General features: G+C 40.8%; 1 protein-coding gene across 3 annotated transcripts in view; it reads right to left on the minus strand.

The window, feature by feature from the left end:
* Positions 1-1,208: 1,208 nt before the first annotated feature.
* Positions 1,209-19,919, minus strand: part of SCN4A (sodium voltage-gated channel alpha subunit 4) — a 108,566-nt gene continuing 89,855 nt past the window's right edge. For all 3 annotated transcript variants that reach the window (XM_056547843.1, XM_056547844.1, XM_056547845.1), the window contains 9 exons: positions 15,750-15,904; positions 13,875-14,048; positions 13,342-13,464; positions 12,946-13,224; positions 11,490-11,543; positions 8,846-8,983; positions 8,600-8,704; positions 6,659-6,929; positions 1,209-4,349 (listed from right to left, as the gene is read on the minus strand). In XM_056547843.1, the coding sequence (XP_056403818.1) occupies positions 3,196-4,349; positions 6,659-6,929; positions 8,600-8,704; positions 8,846-8,983; positions 11,490-11,543; positions 12,946-13,224; positions 13,342-13,464; positions 13,875-14,048; positions 15,750-15,904 (2,453 nt within the window). In that variant the 3' untranslated portion in view covers positions 1,209-3,195. The remainder of the gene's footprint in view (positions 4,350-6,658; positions 6,930-8,599; positions 8,705-8,845; positions 8,984-11,489; positions 11,544-12,945; positions 13,225-13,341; positions 13,465-13,874; positions 14,049-15,749; positions 15,905-19,919) is intronic.

Here is a 19,919-nt window from a genome sequence, read left to right on the forward strand (position 1 = left end):
TATTTTATATATTTGAAACTGTGTCTTCTGCTGAAATAAATAGAACATTTTAGAAGAGGAGGAGATACCAGGATACATGTTTGGTGTTCCTGCATTTGCCTTGTGCAGAGTCATAACAAAGGAATTGACGTACGCAAGACTGACAAGAGGACGAGGATGGAGCAGAGAAGAGACTGTGTATACTTATATGTAGGTAGGTGACTGGGCGACCAAAGTCATTGCTCAATAGTTTATATTTGGAAGAGCAGCTTCTAATGCATAAACCTAACACTAAGAGAGTAGAGATTGTAAAGAACACATTGAGTAGATATGGCTTTAATGGCTTGTCGAGACAGACTGGTACTAAGTATAAGCTTGACAGAGCAATGACATGGGGGTGTACTGCATACAGTATTAATATAAATAATCTGAATACTTCACAGTATTAGCAGCCACATATACTGACTTTTAAGTCCATGATAGATCTATTATAATAGAAGAGTAATGCTCAGTCCCACATATGACAGATCAGTTCTGAAGTTATTGGAAGAAAAAAATTAATCAACAATAAAATCAACAAATAGTTTTCAAATGCATGTAAATCTCCTTCCTTGAAGAGGAAAATTATTTGGAAATAAAACTAAACTTAAATTAAACTTCTCAGTATCTGTAATACTGTTGCACCTAGTTGATTCGGACATCTTTAGTCCTTGATGTTTTTGAGACGGGCTCTTCATATGGACTAAAGAACTAGATCTGCCTTTCTTGATTGTAGTCGTGGCCAAGAGTTCAGCATATGGGGCCGAGGGTAAAACTTGCGAGTTCTATACTAGGCCTTCAATCATAACAAACCAAAATCATACTGGTAAGTAATCCCTTAGTACTCTGGCACCTTCTTGTACATGGAACATGAATTACTGTTACCAGATCGTGATACCAAAGGACAGATGAACTTCTGCAGATAGCTGTCTCAAAGATGTAACCTTCACTTCTTTCCCAATGTCAAATTCTGTGATGGGGACAGGAAAAAAAAACGTTGGCCAAGCTACGGTCTCTAAGCTGGGATTCCAAGAGAAACATGCAAATTACTCGTAAGCACTAATCTAGTAAACACATCTTCAGCCCAAAGCTTTGGCAGGACATGCCAGCAGGAAGCATACAAGCCACACACAGCGGTTATCAAATGAGCAGTTAGGCTAGGTTCACACTACGGAATTTACGATCAGACAAAATTAGTCGGCGCAAGGACCAGATCTGTGGCGTGGATTGGTCTTAAAGATTGGACAAGAACATTCTTTTGGCAGGAGAATTTTAGTGCTAGAAGGTCCGCTGCTGAAATTCTGTAGTGCCAGCAATGGGATTCTGCTCCATCGGAATTTTCAACTGAATTCCAGACGGAAATTCCACAGTGTGAACCTAGCCTTATTGCACTGGAACAATCACCATTTAAGAAGTTTCATTTATTCAAAATTATGTCCAATGTATTTCCTATCTCAGAGCTCCAAATCCCCTGCATTGCCACAAAATAAAATGCAAAAAAAATAAATAAAAAAAATTAGGGTTCCTATCCCCACCACTACCATAATATGTTAATACATAGCTAGAACCATCTGGAGATCGGCATTATATTTTCTATGCTGCACAGCAGGGAAAGCAGCTTATCTCACCCACCAAAATATCAAACCAGTCATAATACAGAAATCATGCTCTGGGCACTCACATTGTTTCCATTGTATGATACCAACATCAAGGCTTATTACTGAAAGAATGGAAAAATGAAGACAGGCTCAGTGACAGTAGGTGGGGCTGTGTGCATTAACAGCATAAATCGGGCTGATATTGTATATAAATAGTTTGGGATTGAGTAGGTAGGTTGTGCAGTAACCATGACAGTCTTCTCATATGAAAACATGTCCCATTGAACAAGCTGTCTAATATCTAGCATCATGATATACAGCAGGAAGAGCTGTGCAGATTGATATATAGTGTTGTGGGAAAATATTCAGTATAACTAATATATTGTTCATGTATTTCTTTGCTCATTTTGGATTAGGAGTCTAGTGGGTGGTCCTTATCTGTAAGAATGCTTATAGGATAAGGCTGACAATCTTTGAGTGAGACTTCCCACTGGACTCCTAAACCCAGAACAAGCAAGAATTTCAATCCATAAGTTACAATGTCTACAAAAAATATCTCATTCTGCTCAGCTCCATAAGGTCTATAACTTGATGCCATCTAATTGTACTACTTTTTCATAGTGACAGGTAAAGTCAATGTCTATTGTTGAACATAATTTCCTTAAAGTGTCCCCAAAAGGACAGTGTAATTCTAGACTAAACAGTCTAAGAATGTGCCAGATTTGTCACAGTGGCTCATGCAACTAAGTACTTTAGGCCAAAATGTTGTGTAAAACCCATAATCAATACAGTGCAAGGCATGAATGCCAGAAATCAAGTGCATTTGCAATTGGGAGGACCGTTGTATACTTTATAGGGGGATGCCTTTTCGGAGCGGGTGTACCCTAACATCACGCTCAGGGCCATGATCCACTATTTACTTCTTAACAGTAAGTTACTTACAATCATTAAGATAATCTGTCTAATCTGTGTCCATTGGAATTTGCCTATTGATCCATGGGACATCAAACACATGATCACTGTTTTGTTATGTATTTTATCAAGAATCAATAAAACCTAAGTTTTATTAAGCACCCTCCATTACTAGCCTTATCACCTTATTAATTGTTTTCCAATCTTGTTTCAGTTTTGCCCTATGTATTTCTTATTTGATATTGAATGGTAAACCAATGACTTGATCAGCCATACCTTGGCAAGCATTGTTCCATAAAATTCTGTATATAATCATATGGCAACTCTCAATAATATCAATACATATAAAAATAATAAATTAAAAATAAATTAGATTTCCTTTACAAAGTCCCTGAGGGTGCATAAATATGAAGGTCATGTTTGTGCTAGATATAAAATTCAAGGAAGGAAATTATTAAAATATTAGTGCTTAATCGAATGAGGATTGCATTAATAGAAGGAACATATGTGGTATATAATGTAAACTGTTCTATCACCCCAAATATTTTACTACTATTCAGGGTCTTAATACATAGAGGCAACTCTTCTTCAAGCACATGCTAAAGCTGTCTGCCCAGTGTACTGAGGAAGCCTTCTCCTAATTTCTTCAAGTATAAAGCTACACATCTTATTCCCTTACATCATGTCCACTGCTGCGTGAAAATCTGTTAGTTGGATAAGGAGGCTGAATTCCATTGGTTCCTCCATCTTCAAGATATTGTCCATAAGCAGAGTTTATTCTGTCAACTACTAAACCTTCTGTTTCTGGAGGGGCCTCAATAGTTGAGTCTAAATCCTGACTGTGACGATACACATAGGAAGCTTGCTTTACTGAACGCTTCAGGAGGTGCCTACGGAAAGCCCTCTGGATTTTGATGGCACAAACTTCTTCCTGTTTTCTTTTCATAGTGGTAGTGATAGGTTCATAAGACACTTTGGAAGGGTTGGCTGCCATAAATTTTTCTTCCATTGAGGCTTTTAGAGCATCCATTTCTCCAGAGTCTCCCAACACTTCTTTAGTCAATGCAAACAAAATGTCCAAGCAATGTATCTTATCTCCAGTCACCATAGGGAGATCCAAAGTGATCAGTTTAATTTTGTTGGGTTTTGGAATTCGTAGCGGATCTTGTAAGGTATCTACAAAGTCTGACATTCTGCTGTATTCAACAAATTGAGTTGCATCAGGATCGAACTTCTCCCAAGTTTCATAAAACATTTCAAAATCGTCCTCACATAGGGGCTCACTGCTTTCTTCTGTGGCCACGTTAAAGTTCTCCAGGATGATGGCAATGTACATATTGACTACGATCAAAAAGGAGATGATGATATAGCTACAAAAGAACACAATGCCCACAGCTGGGTTGCCACAGTTTCCACGCACATGTGTTCCAGGGTTCTCATGATGGGGGTCACAGTCTGGTGGGGCACTGTTTAGAATTGGGTTCAAAAGTCCATCCCATCCAGCTGATGTAGTAATTTCAAACAAACAAATAATACTATTCCCGAACGTCTCAAAATTGAACATATCATCAATGCCGGACTCCTTCTTCACATAGGCAAAGTTAGACATACCAAATATTGAGTAGATGAACATAACTAAGAACAAGAGCAAACCAATATTGAACAGGGCCGGAAGAGACATCATGAGAGCAAAAAGCAGCGTTCGGATTCCTTTAGCTCCTTTGATAAGTCGAAGAACCCTCCCAATTCTTGCAAGTCGGATCACTCTGAAAAGTGTGGGGGACACAAAGTACTCTGCTATGAGGTCTGAAAGGACGATACCTAGGAAAGAAAACAAAAAGTCACAAGAAGGACAAGAAAAGATGAGCATATAAACCTGACACAACCCATGGACACTGTTTCTAAAAAGGAAGCAGCTATGTTTTTCTAATCCTGGACAATCCCTGCAACCCATTACCGATCTTTGGCATAGATATTTCCAACTCTGCCTATTTAACCACTTAGGCTATGTTCACATGACAGAATGTCCGCACGGAGAATTTTCGTGTGGACATTTCGCGAACTGTGGGGCACCGGCATATTATGGACATCTATGCATTCCGTGCAGACTCCGCACAAAGAATGAACGTGTTCATTCTTTGTGCGAACACAGAAAATGGAATTTCCGTGCCGGAAATTCTGCTGTGTGCTCACTTCTGCCGTGTGAATTCAACAGGAATCCAGCACAGAAATTCCAACGTGTGTACCTAGTCTTAGGTAATGTGGTTAATGTGGGAGGGGAGGCAATATGTAGCGAATTAGATACAATGTACTGTACTAGTGATCACACCCACTAGTGGTAACGTTCAATAGTAGGATTATAAAAATGTAATACAATACCCACAAAATATAGAAGTTTCCTGTTCACAATATTAAAAAAAAGTCTGATCAAAACTTTAAGTTACTTATCCTGCACTGTTAACGCTAAAAAACCCTCATAATAAACAATGTGAAAAATTGGTGTTCTTTGGTCACCCTGCCTCCCCAAAAATGGAATGAAAAAATAATCAAAAGTTGCATCTACCCTCAAATGGTACTATTAATTACTATAGCACACTCAACAAAAAGAAATGCCCTAATATGGCTATATAAATCAAATTTTTTTGAAGTAGTAAAACATAACAAAAAAATATATATTTAGTATTGCTGTTGTACTGAACCGCATAATAAAGTTAATATGTCAATCAATCTGCACAGTGAACTCTGTTAAAGCAAACAATCCGTGGAAAAGAGAAAAGAAAACCAGGGCAACTCACCAAATACGTAAACTTCAAGCTTCTTTATTGATCCATGAAGGGTATACACAGTGCAAGACACGGGTGGACAAAAAACAGGGGGACGTTCGTTCGGGGCTACGGTGCCGTTTCGCAAGATATGCTTCAACTGGCCCAGTTGAAGCATATCTTGCAAAACGGCACCGTAGCCCTGAACGAACGTCCCCCTGTTTTTTGTCCACCCGTGTCTTGCACTGTGTATACCCTTCATGGATCAATAAAGAAGCTTGAAGTTTACGTATTTGGTGAGTTGCCCTGGTTTTCTTTTCTCTTTTCCACGGATTGTTTGCATTGGACTTTGCTATTACCAGTGAGCACCATCTGACGTGGTTGAGCCAGCAGAGGCATTGGATGTCAGGTGCTAACAATTAAGGAAGCAGTGCCGAGTTTGTTCTTTCTACTATTGAATATTCTGTTAAAGCAAAACCTAGAAAAAAATTGCGGAATTGCATTTTCCCCTATTTCACCCGATTAAAAAATATGTAGAGGTAAAAATAAATTAAAACTAGTCCCACAAAAACAAGCCCCTATATGACTATGTTGAGGGAAAAGTGAAAAAGGTTATAGGTTTTGGAATTTAGCAAGGATTAAAAAACAAAAACTTGGTTGCCAAAAATCGCTGTGATGGGAAGGGTTTAAACCAGTGGTCTCAAACTGTGGCCCTCCAGATGTTGCAAAACTTTAACTCCCAGCAGGCCCGGACAGCCATTGGGAGTTGAAGTTTTGCAACATCTAGTGGGCCACAGTTTGAGACCACTGGTTTAAAGGGGTACTTTGATTGGAAAACAAATGTTTTAAAATCAACTGGTGCTAGAAAGTTAAACAGATTTGTAAATTACTACTAGTTAAAAATCTTAATCCTTCCAGTACTTATCAGCTGCTGTATGCTCCAGACCAGGTTGTGTAGTTCTTTTCAGTATGACCACAGTGCTCTCTGCTGTATCCTCTGTCCATGTCAGGAACTGTCCGGAGTCCCCATAGCAAACCTCTGCTGCTCTGGACAGCTCCTGAGATAGACAGAGGTGGCAGACGAGAGCACTGTGTTCAGACTGGATAAAACTACACAACTTCCGCTAGAGCATACGGAAGCAAATACTAGAAGACTAAAGATTTTTAAATAGAAGAAGTAATTTACAAATCTGTTTAACTTTCTGCCACCAGTTGATTTGCAAAAAATTGTTTTCCACCAGAGTACCCCTTTAAATTAGAGGAAGTGCTTGACATAGGGATTCAAAGAACTACAAAGAGAGAATTTCTGAGTCTATCGTTGGAGTTTGGCTTTATATGTAGGATTACAATTCATATACTAATACTTACCAGCTATAGAAAGGATGACCACTACAAAGTCAAAAATATTCCATCCGATGGTGAAGAAGTAATACCTAAGAGCAAACATTTTCAGGACGCACTCTGTAGTGAAGATGACGATAAACACAAGATTGATTTGGAAGAGGATATTAATTTTCTCCTGACTTTGGTCGTCTGTTTCGATCATCATTGTGACCATGTTAAGGCAAATCAGGATCATAATCACAATGTCAAACGCTTGCTTGGAGATAAAGTCAAACACGACTCCTTGGACCGGATTCTATGTCATGTAGACCCACGAGAAGGAAAGCATATCGAAAACAAAAGATAAGTGAAATAAGTTACCAGTACAGGAAACTTTTTGATGAACCATTACCCATTTACTGTATGCCATCAAAGAGATAATGGGGGAGAGTTATCAAAACCCATCTAGAGGAAAAGTTGCTGAGTTGTCCATAGCAACCAATCAGATCGCTGCTTTCATTTTTCAGAGGCCTTTTCAAAAATGAAAGCAGCGATCTGATTGGTTGCTATGGGCAACTCAGCAACTTTTCCTATAGACAGATTTGAATAAATCTTCCCCAGTATATTTTGCAACACATAATGAATTCTTATATTTCTCCTCTTTTCGGCAACTTTACATGGTAAGGCCGGGTTTACATCACGATTCGTGCCTCCGAGACATGTCAACAAAATTTCACAATCATCTGCCTCTTATGTGTGCTCGGATTGGCATGGGCCCCATTCCATTTAGTGACCCCCAACATTGTCAGCAAGTGACTGTGTTCGGGTCATTTTTCAAGCACATGCAAGTTTTGGCTCGGACTGAAAAGCGCAGCACACTACGATTTTCAGTCTAAGCCAAAACTCATATGCGCTTGGAAAATGACCCAAGCATAGTCATAATGGGGAAGGTTTGTTTCAAAACGTGTGCAGAGGAAAAGTTGTCCAGTTGCCCATAGCAACCAATCAGATTACTTCTTTAATTTTGCACAGGTCCTTTTAAAAATTAAAGAAGCGATCTGATTGGTTGCTATGGGCAACTGGGCAAGTTTTCCTCAGCACAGGTTTTGATAAATCTTCCCCAATGTTATTATGTTCGGACCATTGAATTGAATGGGGCCCTTGCCGATCCAAGTATAGATACTTCAGCAGCCAACTTTGTGATTTTTGCTGACGTGTCTGTGGTTCAGTGGCACAAATCGTGATGTGAATCTGACCTAAGATGCACAGTCGTAAAAGTTATGTCACAGAAAGGGTGCGTTCACACGGCCGTCTGTCCCCGTTTTTTCATCCCCGTTTTGTTTGCTTTTTTGCAGGCTGTAAACGGATTCAAAACAGTTTAAAAAAATCCCATTCATGTCAATGGGATTTTTTTTACAATCCGTTTACACCCGTCTGCACTCATTTCCGTTTTTTTGACGGCAGAAAAAACGGCACATGCAGTATTTTTTCTTCCGTCAAAAAAACGTAAGAAAAAAATTATGCAGTAAATTTTACATTGAAGACTATGGAAAACGGATGAGCCTTTAATGTCATCCGTTTGCATCCGTTTTTTCAATCCGTTTTTCAATCCGTTTTTACTTATGAGCAAATTTTTTGGGTTTATTAACTGAACAAAATGGATACAAATGGATAACATCCGTTTGCATCCGTTATTTTCCGTTTTTTAAGTCCGTTTTTAATTTTGACTGGAGAAGAATGGGACGGGTCTAGACGGCCGTGTGAACGCAGCCAAAGGCTGCTATGAAGTTCCGCATCCTGGGTGCATTATCCACATGTCATGTCACTTCATTACATGAACAGGTTAATGACATGGCAAATGAAGTCATAACTTGGGGTCCCAGTATCAGGACACCTTGTGTGATTTATTTATTTGTGGGGTACACTGAATACATGGAGACTCTTTGAGTTAAGTGTCTGCTAGTGGTATTTTTTTTTATTTTTTACCTCTGGTCTAGGAATAGGTTTCACCGGCTTCTTTGAACCCAGTTTTTTCATGGCGTTGTAGTATTTTTTCTGTTCCTCAGTCATGAAGATATCTTTTCCTCCAAAGTATAAGAGAAAAACATGTTTGTTATTTGCAGTTTAATACATTCCCATTTATCCAACAGCCAATGATTACTATGAATTTTCAGCACATTTGGAGGATTACATTCATAATATACTGTACATATACATTTCTATAATACTTATCTTTTTCTTTTGCTGGTTGAAATTGTCTATGATGACACCAATGAAAAGATTTAAAGTGAAGAAGGCCCCAAATATGATAAAGATCACAAAGTACAGATACATGTACAGGTTGATTTCATACACGGGTTGATCCTCAATCTGTAAAATAGAAGGAAAATAATCAGTTCTATTAAAAAAAAAAAAAAAAAGTAAACTATATATATATTATCTTCATCTACTTCATAGAACATAATCATAGTTAAAGGGGTACTCCGGTGGAAAACTTTTTTATTTTTAAATCAACAGCCCCGCCTCTATTCCCGCCCATTATGTATATGAATATTTGCCATAGAAAGGAATAGGGGGTGCAGTGCACTTGAGGCTATGGTGTACTTTGAAGGATGGTAATGCCAATCACCTTAACTACACCAAGCACCTAAAAACACTTAAAGCGTACCTGTCATAGTGCAAAAAAAGAAAAAAAGTGATATGTTACTCAGGACCCAATCATGATCATGTGCATATAATGTTTATGTGTCTCGGACCTATATATCCAGAGATATAAGCATTTATCTGCTGGTGAGTTACTTTTTCATTGTGCAGGCTGGAGGGGGCGTGTCAGTCTGTCTCCCTCACAGGAGCAAGCCTGTGCAGACAGCCAATCAGTACTCTCTACTCTGTAACCCTTTCCTCTCTGGTTTTATGCTGGGTCATGTGTCAGAGAAAGATACTTGGAGCTTGCCTGCAGTAATCAGAAGACACTATGGTGAATTCATAACAGGATAAAATGTATAAATATAAGAATAGATCTTTGTAGAATTAGTGCAAGTATTTTTTAGATAAAAGTACAGCATCTTTATGAATACATGTTCTATCTGTTTTATCTTCTCCTAGTAAAGCTGGATGCTAATCAGCATAGCTGTCACTATGTGTGTCATTCATCTTTCACAGACTCCTGAATGTCTGATCAACTTCTTTGTCATTCAGGAGTCCGAGAAAGCTTTGACTATTTCAGCATGCTGGGAGTTGTAGTTTAGTAACAACTGAAGCTGCAATGTTTGTAAATAACTGTGTTAGAGCAGTGTTGCCTCCAGCTGTTTTAAAACTACAGCTCCCAGCATGTCCACACATCCTTTATCTGTAGTTTTGCATACACAATAGAAATCTCCTATACTGGATACCGGTATGCTTTATGGCCGGTATCCAGTATGCTGTAAAATCTAGACTAGTCTGTCTGGCTAAAAGACAGGCGACCCCTAGTGGCGGCTATTTTGAGCTTGAATTTCAGGTGAAAATGTACATTTTTTTTAACAGGTGTATATTGTGAAATGTCATATTATAATGAGTCCTGCAATATATGAAAAGTTTTTAACAATGACAGTGCCTCTTTAACTATCCTTTTTGTGCCAACTTGGGATCTCTGTCTGTGGTACCCAGTCCAACTTGGCTTCAGCCTCCACTCACCTTTAAAGGGGTACTTCGGTGAAAAACTTTTTTTTTTTTTTTTTATAAATCAACTGGTGCCAGAAAGTTAAACAGATTTGTAAATTACTTCTATTAAAAAATCTTAATCCTTCCAGTACTTTTTAGCTGCTGAATACTACAGAAGAAACTATTTTCTTTTTCCAACACAGAGCTCTCTGCTGACATCAAAAGCACAGTGCTCTCTGCTGACATCTCCCTAAAATGGACAGAGATGTCAGCGAGAGAGCACTGTGCTCGTGATTCAGCAGAGAGCACTGAGTTCCAGAAAATAATTTCCTCAGTATTCATCAACTAATAAGTACTGGAAGGATTAAGATTTTTTAATAGAAGTAATTTACAAATCTGTTTAAGTTTCTGGCACCAGTTGATTTAAAAAAAAAAAAAAAGTTTTCCACCGAAGTACCCCTTTAAGGCCGGGAGAAGCACGCACTTACGTGCGAAACTGCCGGTGTAGCCTCTGAGCGCTACACCAGCGCCTATGCCGTGACACGGCATCCCACCATCGGACCTCCAGACCCGACAGTCTCTGCTTTGCGAGTGCACCTACGTGTTCTTTGGTTGTTTCATAATTTACAAATCTGTCTAACTTTCTGGCACCAGTTAGTAAAAAAAAAAAAAAAAAAGATTTCCACCGGAGTACCCATTTAAAGGGGTACTCTGCCCCCTAAATTTTTTATCCCGTATTCAAAGGATAGGGGATAAAATGTCTGATCACGGGGGGGGGGGGGGGGGGGGTCTGGCTACAGGGTGCCCATGATATCTGGGCCAGCATTCTGAACATGGAAGCTTGGAGCTTCCGTGTTCGTGATGTCATGCCACGCCCCCTCCATTTTTATCTATGTGAGGAGGTTTGACAGCTAGCCATCATGCCTCCTCCCATAGACATGAATAGAGGGGGCGTGATGGCTGTGTTTGCCTGTCATCTGGCACGGAGCGGAGTTCGCTCCGTGCATCGGATGACAGGGGTGCCGCACCGGAGATCGCGGGGGGTCCCAGTGGCTGTGCCCCCATGGTCAGACATCTTATACCCCCCATCCTTCGGATAGGGGATAAGATGTCTAGTGGTGGAGTGCCCCTTGAAGCTTTCCTTCATTTAGAGAAAAGATTCAGTTTGCTGCCCTTGCCTTCTTATTACCCTGGCCTAGTTCACCTTAGATAATTCGCTTATACATTTACTTACATTTCTTGAGTCCACGGCCGCGTACATAATATCCATCCAACCTTTAAACGTTGCCTGTATAGAGAAAACAAAGCAAAATTCACATCTAGTAAGACTTAAAAAGTATGATATTACAAAAACAGTGCCACCTTTGTCCATAGGTTATTTTTGGCATTGCAATGCAGCCTCATTCCCTTGAGTAGGGAAAATTTACAAAATCAAAGGCAGCTCATAAACAAGTATTTTTGTACTGTTTTTCAATAGATGGGTGGTCTTCTTAAAGGGTGGTCATTTGGAGAGGTTTGCTTGTATCTGTAAAATTTTGGAACAAAAGTTGATGGAAAAAATACTGAAAATAATAAAATTTGAAATGGTTTTTAGTTTGAGAATTTTAAGGTTGTAAAAGCTGTGAGCAGGCACCACACCCTTAAACAAAAACTTAAGTGAAAGTTGTAAGTATGTAAATTGAAGAGATTTCCGAGAAGCCTAATATGTTTTGGTAGCACTAGCTGCACAATACATGTTCAGAATGTTTACAAAACAATAGATATATGGCTACTAGGGATTCATTCATTTAGTTTTTGAAGGCTATAAAATGGGTTGGATTTTTTTTATTTTTTAAGAAATGGTGCCATTTTGTGTTTTGTATTGTAACTTGCCATTAAATGGGCATTGTCAAAAGCTTTTTATATTATGCAGATAATAATTTTTTATTTTTTTTTCTAATATACATTAGTTATATATTTTTGGGTGACAAAATGCTCTATGCTTCTTAACACTAGGGGCCCCTCCACTGTCCCGAAAATTCTCTTTTACCTGCAAATATTGCCTTTGTGTCTCGGGACAAGCAGGGCACTGCGAATACTCCTGGCTAGTCAGCCTGCTCTTTAATCTGGGTCATGTCACAGAGCTTTAGTGCAATGAGCAGCCAGTTTATAGCTCTGAGGAGTGAGGCAGGAAGTTCCCACATGAGATGTAAGGGCAAGCAAGGGAACGCCCCCTCCTCCTAAGTGAACTGAATACAGTGTGAGCAACACAAACAAGGGAATTAGTACAGGATCAACACCAGTTAAAGAGTAAGCCTGGAGCATTTTTGTTTCTTGTGAGGTATATTTTAAGGTGATTAATACACAGCTATTCCTTCCAATTCAATGTATTTTCTGTAGGGAGAAGAGGAGAAAACCTCAGCTAGACACCTCTGGCAGCAGCCTATCTCTAATAAATACCTAAGGATTGCACATTGAAATTCCTCATGCCTCCCTTCCTCCATACACATTAGATAAGCAGCTGGTCGTTTTGACTTTTGTGTATGGGGTCTTTATTTACTGGACTGAAGCTAAGCAGTAGTACCTGGCACCATCCATGGACAAAAACTGCACAGTTTTTGGAGAAAATACAGACCTTAAAGCCTTATAGAAAGGTATATTTCTTGGTTTTATGATAGAGACATTGCCTAAGGTAATAATAAGTTTCTCACCACTTGCAATAGGGACAAGTATCCAAGACCCACATTGTCAAAATTCACTTTGACATTAACCCATCGCACTTCTTCAGTGTTGTTTAAAGCAAAGCAGTCTGAACGATTGTTCACCACAGAAATATCAAAAAGTTCCGATGTGGTGGTGTTGATACATCGATAATATTTTCCAGCAAACAGGTTGACGCCCATTATACTGAAGATCAGCCAGAAGATTAGACAAACCAACAGCACATTCATGATGGAAGGAATGGCGCCCAACAAGGCATTGACCACAACCTTAAAGACATGAATTAGATACAATTAAACAAATCTTTATCAACAGAATTCGCAGCCTATAGCCAATAGCTATGTGGTCCTTAAATACTGTAAATATTATGATGATGGAATACCTACCCTCATGCCTTCAAATCTTGACAAAGCTCTCAATGGCCTGAGGGCTCTCAATGTTCTTAGGGACTTGATGGCTCCAAGTTCAGAATAACCCAACCAGTTGGCAGTCAAACTGATCAAAGACACCTACAGGTAATGCATATGTATTATTCTTAAAACGCACCAGAACAATATAGTTAATAAATGCATTACAGCTTTATATAGTATTCACATACACTGTAACTATAGGAGTTTCAGAGGTACCATGACAATTGGGCCCAGAATTAGCCCAATCATAAAGCAGCCCAGGAGGAACATAGAGACGCTAAATCCTATGTATCCCTCTGTGCATGATAATCTAGCTACATCATTATACAATTTAATATATTTTTTTAATGTATAAATCATTTTATTTAACCAAAAAAGGGGTTCTCCATAATAAACAATCTCTAATGTACAAACCCAGTTTAAATTCCCTCATACACAAGGTACTACACGTCTACCATGGTACTACATGTCTCTTCAGTTTCATTGTGAGCTCTAGTTGAAATACTTACATCCACAATGAGAAAATCCAGCCAGCACCAAGCATTCGTGAAATAAACTTTGAAGCCATATGCCACCCACTTTAGCAACATTTCAATCACAAATGCATAAGAGAAGACTTTATCAGCATATTCCAATATAATTTTGATAACTTTTCTCTGTTCAATGTAGATATCCTCAAATGCCTGCAAGTAAAAAAGATGTATGAGTTATTTGTCTGTCTATAACAATTAGCTTTAAGGGAAACTGACAAGAAAAAACAAAACAAAGGGGGAAATTTTTCAAAACCTGGCCAGATGAAAAGTTGCTGAGTTGCCCATAGCAACCAATCAGATCACTTCTTTCATTTTTTAAAAGGCCTGTGAAAAACGAAAAAAGTGACTTATCCACTAGACAGGTTTTGATAAATCTCCCCCATCATGTTAAAGTATAAAAAAGTATTAATGGAGTACTCCAGGGAACTAAACCCATAGCCCATCCTTTTCCTCTCATCAACCGATTTAGTTGTCTAAATATCATTCATTAGCTATATGGAGCAGTTTCCCCCTCTTTGGTTGTCACTTACATGCATGAAGTGAGGGAATTACATCATCCAGCCATCCATTCTGTCTCTGTCCAAATCCCTGAAAGCAGGCCCCAAACTCCTAGGGGACAAAGATCACATGGTTTCTGTCCTGCGCTGATGACTCATGCTCTCTTTAGAGCTGAGAACTGGGATTTGTATGCAGCCTCAGCCAATCAGACACCAAATCTCTCTCTGCTGCTCAGAGCAGGAGAGTGGGGGCTGGCAGAGAAGAGCTGCAATGATTGCTGGGAGATATAGGCAAAGGGAGGGAAGGATGGCAAAGAATATTAAGCAGCCAGAGATACAACATACATCTTCCTTTTATATAATGCTTATCAGTGACATCAGTACTTCTGATTTACATAATATATGCATATAAACAAGAATCAAAAACACATAAATCTATACAGTGTATCACAAAATATACAGCAAAAAAGCATACAGTGTTATGCAACATATCATGTGTCATCAATCTTCATATTTCGATCATCAGTGCTTGTGTAATTTCAATCATAAAACATAATATTTTCTATAAAGTGGGCTGTGACTCACCCACAATATTATGTTTTATGGTTGAAATTACACAAGCACTGATGATGGGAATATGAAGATTGATGACACATGATATGTTGCATAACAATGTATGCTTTTTTGCTGTATATTTTGCGATACACTGTATAGATTTATGTGTTTTTGATTCTTGTTTATATGCATATATTATGTAAATCAGAAGTACTGATGTCACTGATAAGCACCATATAAAAGGAAGTGATGTATGTTGTACCACTGGCTTGAAAAAGGTCTCATTGAGAAGACCGAAACGTAGCAATATTCACATGATGGGTGAATAAACCACCACTTTTTTCTACTTATTTTGGAGTGCCGCTTCTTCCTTTTTTTTTTTGTCTGGATATTCAAGGGATATTGAGTCCTATCCCAGATAGCAGAGCACCCACTTGGACCTGGAGTCCTAAACACAGTGCCGGTTCTTTCCTGATTATATATATATATATATATATATATATATATATACATACACACACTTCCCTGGAGTACCCCTTTATGTGGAACCCTCATTAAAAAATGAACCGTAGTCCAATATCTTACTTGACATTTTTATATATATTTTTTTAAATTGCTAATATTCTAAAGCTAAAACACTAATAATTCCTACATAATCTTATAACATAGGACTTTGTACAGGGTTCAAGAGAAAACCTCACACCTGCCAAACCTGTCCATAAGTTGTAGCACATTTTGAAAGAGCAGCCATGTTTTTTTTTAATTTTAAAGGAAACAAAAAATCCCTCTTAGTAGTTACCAAGGCTCCGCTACTGAGCAGGATCATGAAGATGATAAAGCTTTCAAACCAGTTATGTTCAACTATAGTGAAACAGGTTTTGCGAATGTTCCACCAAAGCTTTCCCTTTTCGGTTTTGATGTCAACATACAGAAATGGAAATCTTCGTACACACGCTAAAAAAATAGAAAAACATCTATTAATACAGATGGCCTTATTATAACTGTTTAGTCAGACGTCTTGTGACTGAACCAGACGGAAATATTGGTCAAGTGATATCCATCATAAAGGGCAATACACAGTAAATAACACCAGGGATATGAATGTCACAAAGAGAGGTATTATCAAACAAATCACAGTAAGGATTAAAGGGGTGGTCTGGTTTTATTATCATGTCAGATTTATTGGAAGCCTTTAATATTAGCTGGGTGAACTTGGTGATATAATTCTGGTGGACCGCTGACTTTCAGATAGAGCAGAGTCGTAATTTGAAGCACCTGGACCTTAAAGGGGTATTCCGGGCAAAAATATTTTATCCCCTATCCAAAGGATAGGGGATAAGATGTCTGATCTCGGGGGGCCCACTGTTTAGATCCCCCGCGATCTCCCTGCAGCACCCGCATTCAATGCAGGTGCTGAATCTCCAGTTTCGGAAACCACCAGGTTTCCGGGACTGGGGACGTGACGTCACACCACGCCCCCCTCCTTTCATGTCTATGGGAGGGGGTGTGACGGCCATCTCGCCCCCTCCCATAGACATGAATGGAGGGGGCGTGGCGTGACGTCACGTCCCCAGTCCCGGAAACCCGGAGGTTTCCGAAACTAGAGACGCAATCCCCGCATAGAATGCGGGTGCTACAGAGATATCGCGGTGGGTCTCAGTAGCGGGCCCCCCGAGATCAGACATCTTATCCTTTGGATAGGAGATAAAATGTTTTTGCCCGGAATAGCCCTTTAAGTATCATATTGAGGTATGTGTTAAAGGGACCATTGGTTGCGATCACTTTATATTATTATGGGCAGTGCATGGATATGCCATAAAAGTCAATTTTATCATTACAATTTATGGGAAGCTTTGCAGGAATAGAATCACTGGTACAAGTCTGGAACCTATATAGATTTATTCTGATCCAAGAGCCTTGTACAACAACAACAAAAAATTACAGAAATTACAAATCCCCCCATATTTACTTATTTCTTGGGCATTTCTAGTCTTTGTCTTAAAAACTATTCTGATGTTATTGGTCCCTGGAGACATGAAGTCGCATTGCTGTGTAAATCCTCTTGTAAGATAATAACCCTTTACAGAGATAAGAGTCTGTAAATGTGTTAGTTTCCCTTCTCTTTTCTTGAAGGCTTTATTCACCTGTTCATTGAAGCATATACAAATATTCCACCAACCCTGACATACATCTGCCAGGTGGAACAAAAATTCGTGCAAAGTCCCAAAACAACTATTACCTTATAAACTGTTGCTAATAGCTTCGAACATCAAATGTTCCTAAATTTTGGGCTGAGTATCTCTGGGTTATGTGCCATCTCTCTAGGGGGTACTTTGGGGGGCACTTGATGTAAATGTTTGAGTAAGATACTTAGAACACTGGCTTAGAAATCACCACAATACTTCACACTGCATCTGCATATACAGGGGCGGACTGACCGGCCGGTCCATTTGGACATCGTCTGAAGGCTGGCCAGGAAAAGGGCCTGCCATCCACCGCCTCTCATGTAAAATCAAACAAACAAAAAAAAAATTCTAAATAGCTGGACCCCGCACGTGGAAAGGGTCTGTGCGGCTCCGATGTCAGAGTCGGGCCCGGAGCTGTTACAGTTATTCCACTCCCAGACAGCTACTGTAGCGGCGGCCCTTTAAGAGAACTGCAGTGGCTGCCTGGTAGTGGCACTTAGGTCATGTAAACTTCACCTCTAAGCACCGCATGCCTGAGTTCACTGCTCCCGCCGAAGACCAGTGCACCCTCCCTGCTTGTCCTCAGTGTACGGAGCCCTGCTTGTCTTCAGTCTACAGAGCCCTGCTTGTCCTCAGTGTAAAGAGCCCCGCTTGTCCTCAGTGTAAAGAGCCCCGCTTGTCCTCAGTGTACAGAGCCCCCACTTGTCCTTATTGTATGGACCCCTGCTTGTCCTCAGTGTACAGAGCCCTGCTTGTCCTCAGTGTACAGAGCTCTGCTTGTCCTCAGTGTACAGAGCCCTGCTTGTAATCAGTGTACAGAGCCCTGCTTGTCCTCAGTGTACAGAGCTCTGCTCGTCCTCAGTGTACAGAGCCCTGCTTGTCCTCAGTGTACAGAGTTCTGCTTGTCCTCAGTGTACAGAGTCCTGCTTGTCCTCAGTGTACAGAGCCCAGCTTGTCCTCAGTGTACGGAGCACAGCTTGTCCTCACTGTACAGAGCTCTGCTTGTCCTCACTGTACAGAGCTCTGCTTGTCCTTATTGTACAGAGTCCTGCTTGTCCTCAGTGTACAGAGCCCTGCTTGTCATTAGTGTACGGAGCCCTGCTTTTCCTCAGTGTACAGAGCCCTGCTTGTCCTTGGTGTACAGAGCCCTGCTTATCCTTGAGGTACAGAGCCCTGCTTGTCCTCAGTGTACAGAGCCCTGCTTTTCCTCAGTGTACAGAGCCCTGCTTGTCCTCACTGTACAGAGCCCTGCTTGTCTTCAGTGTACAGAGCCCTGCTTGTCCTCAGTGTACAGAGTCCTGCTTTTCCTCAGTGCACAGAGCCCTGCTTGTCCTCAGTGTCAGTGTATGGAGCCCTGCATGTCCTCAGTGTACAGAGCCCTGATTGTCTTCAGTATACAGAGCTCTGCTTGTCCTCAGTGTACAGAGCCCTGCTTGTCCTCAGTGTACAGAGCCCTGCTTGTCCTCAGTGTACAGAGCCCTGCTTGTCCTCGATGTACAGAGCCCTGCTTGTCCTCACTGCACAGAGCCCTGATTGTCCTCAGTGTACAGAGCCCTGATTGTCTTCAGTATACAGAGCCCTGCTTGTCCTCAGTGTACAGAGCCCTGCTTGTCCTCAGTGTACAGAGCCCTGCTTGTCCTCAGTGTACAGAGCCCTGCTTGTCCTCGATGTACAGAGCCCTGCTTGTCCTCACTGCACAGAGCCCTGCTTGTTCTCAGTGTACAGAGCCCTGCTTGTCCTCGATGTACAGAGCCCTGCTTGTCCTCGATGTACAGAGCCCTGCTTGTCCTCGATGTACAGAGCCCTGCTTGTCTTCAGTGTACAGAGCCCTGCTTGTCCTCACTGCACAGAGCCCTGCTTGTTCTCACTGCACAGAGCCCTGCTTGTCCTCACTGTACAGAGCCCTGCTTGTCCTCACTGTACAGAGCCCTGCTTGTCCTCAGTGTACAGAGCCCTGCTTGTCCTCACTGCACAGAACCCTGCTTGTTCTCAGTGTACAGAGCCCTGCTTGTCCTCAGTGTACAGAGCCCTGCTTGTCCTCGATGTACAGAGCCCTGCTTGTCTTCAGTGTACAGAGCCCTGCTTGTCCTCACTGCACAGAGCCCTGCTTGCTCTCACTGCACAGAGCCCTGCTTGCTCTCAATGTACAGAGCCCTGCTTGTCCTCACTGTACAGAGCCCTGCTTGTCCTCAGTGTACAGAGCCCTGCTTGTCCTCAGTGTACAGAGCCCCGCTTGTCATCAGTGTACAGAGCCCTGCTTGTCCTCATTGTACAGAGCCCTGCTTGTCCTCAGTGTACAGAGCCCTGCTTGTCCTCAGTGTACAGAGCCCTGCTTGTCCTCGGTATACAGAGCCCTGCCGAAGAAGTGCCCTGATCTCTCTGCTGGCTTTCTCATTCGGCATCTGCATGGACCCAAAAACAGGCTAGCCCGGCCAGGTGGCTTATGAATTGTATAGTTGTATGTATCTTCTACCTGCCTTTCACTGCTCCCTACATGATGTAACAGTCTGAGTTATATGTGAAATATAACATATCGCTGACTGTACCATCATGTAGGGGGTGTTGAAAGGCAGGTAGAAGATGGAGTAGGCTTCCCAGCAGCACAGAGAATTTCTGGCAGGAACTGTAGTGAGGCAGACATTCTACCTCACTACAGTTCCCTCCAGAAATACTCTGTGCTGCTGTGCTAATTCTGTAATAAATCTAAGAGGCCTCCGCCTCATCCAATCAGGGGGCAAAAAAAAGGAAAGTGTGTGGCTTATGAATGGACTAGTTGCTATTTT

Source organism: Hyla sarda, chromosome 12 (genome assembly GCF_029499605.1).
Source record: "Hyla sarda isolate aHylSar1 chromosome 12, aHylSar1.hap1, whole genome shotgun sequence".
Taxonomy (NCBI): domain Eukaryota; kingdom Metazoa; phylum Chordata; class Amphibia; order Anura; family Hylidae; genus Hyla; species Hyla sarda.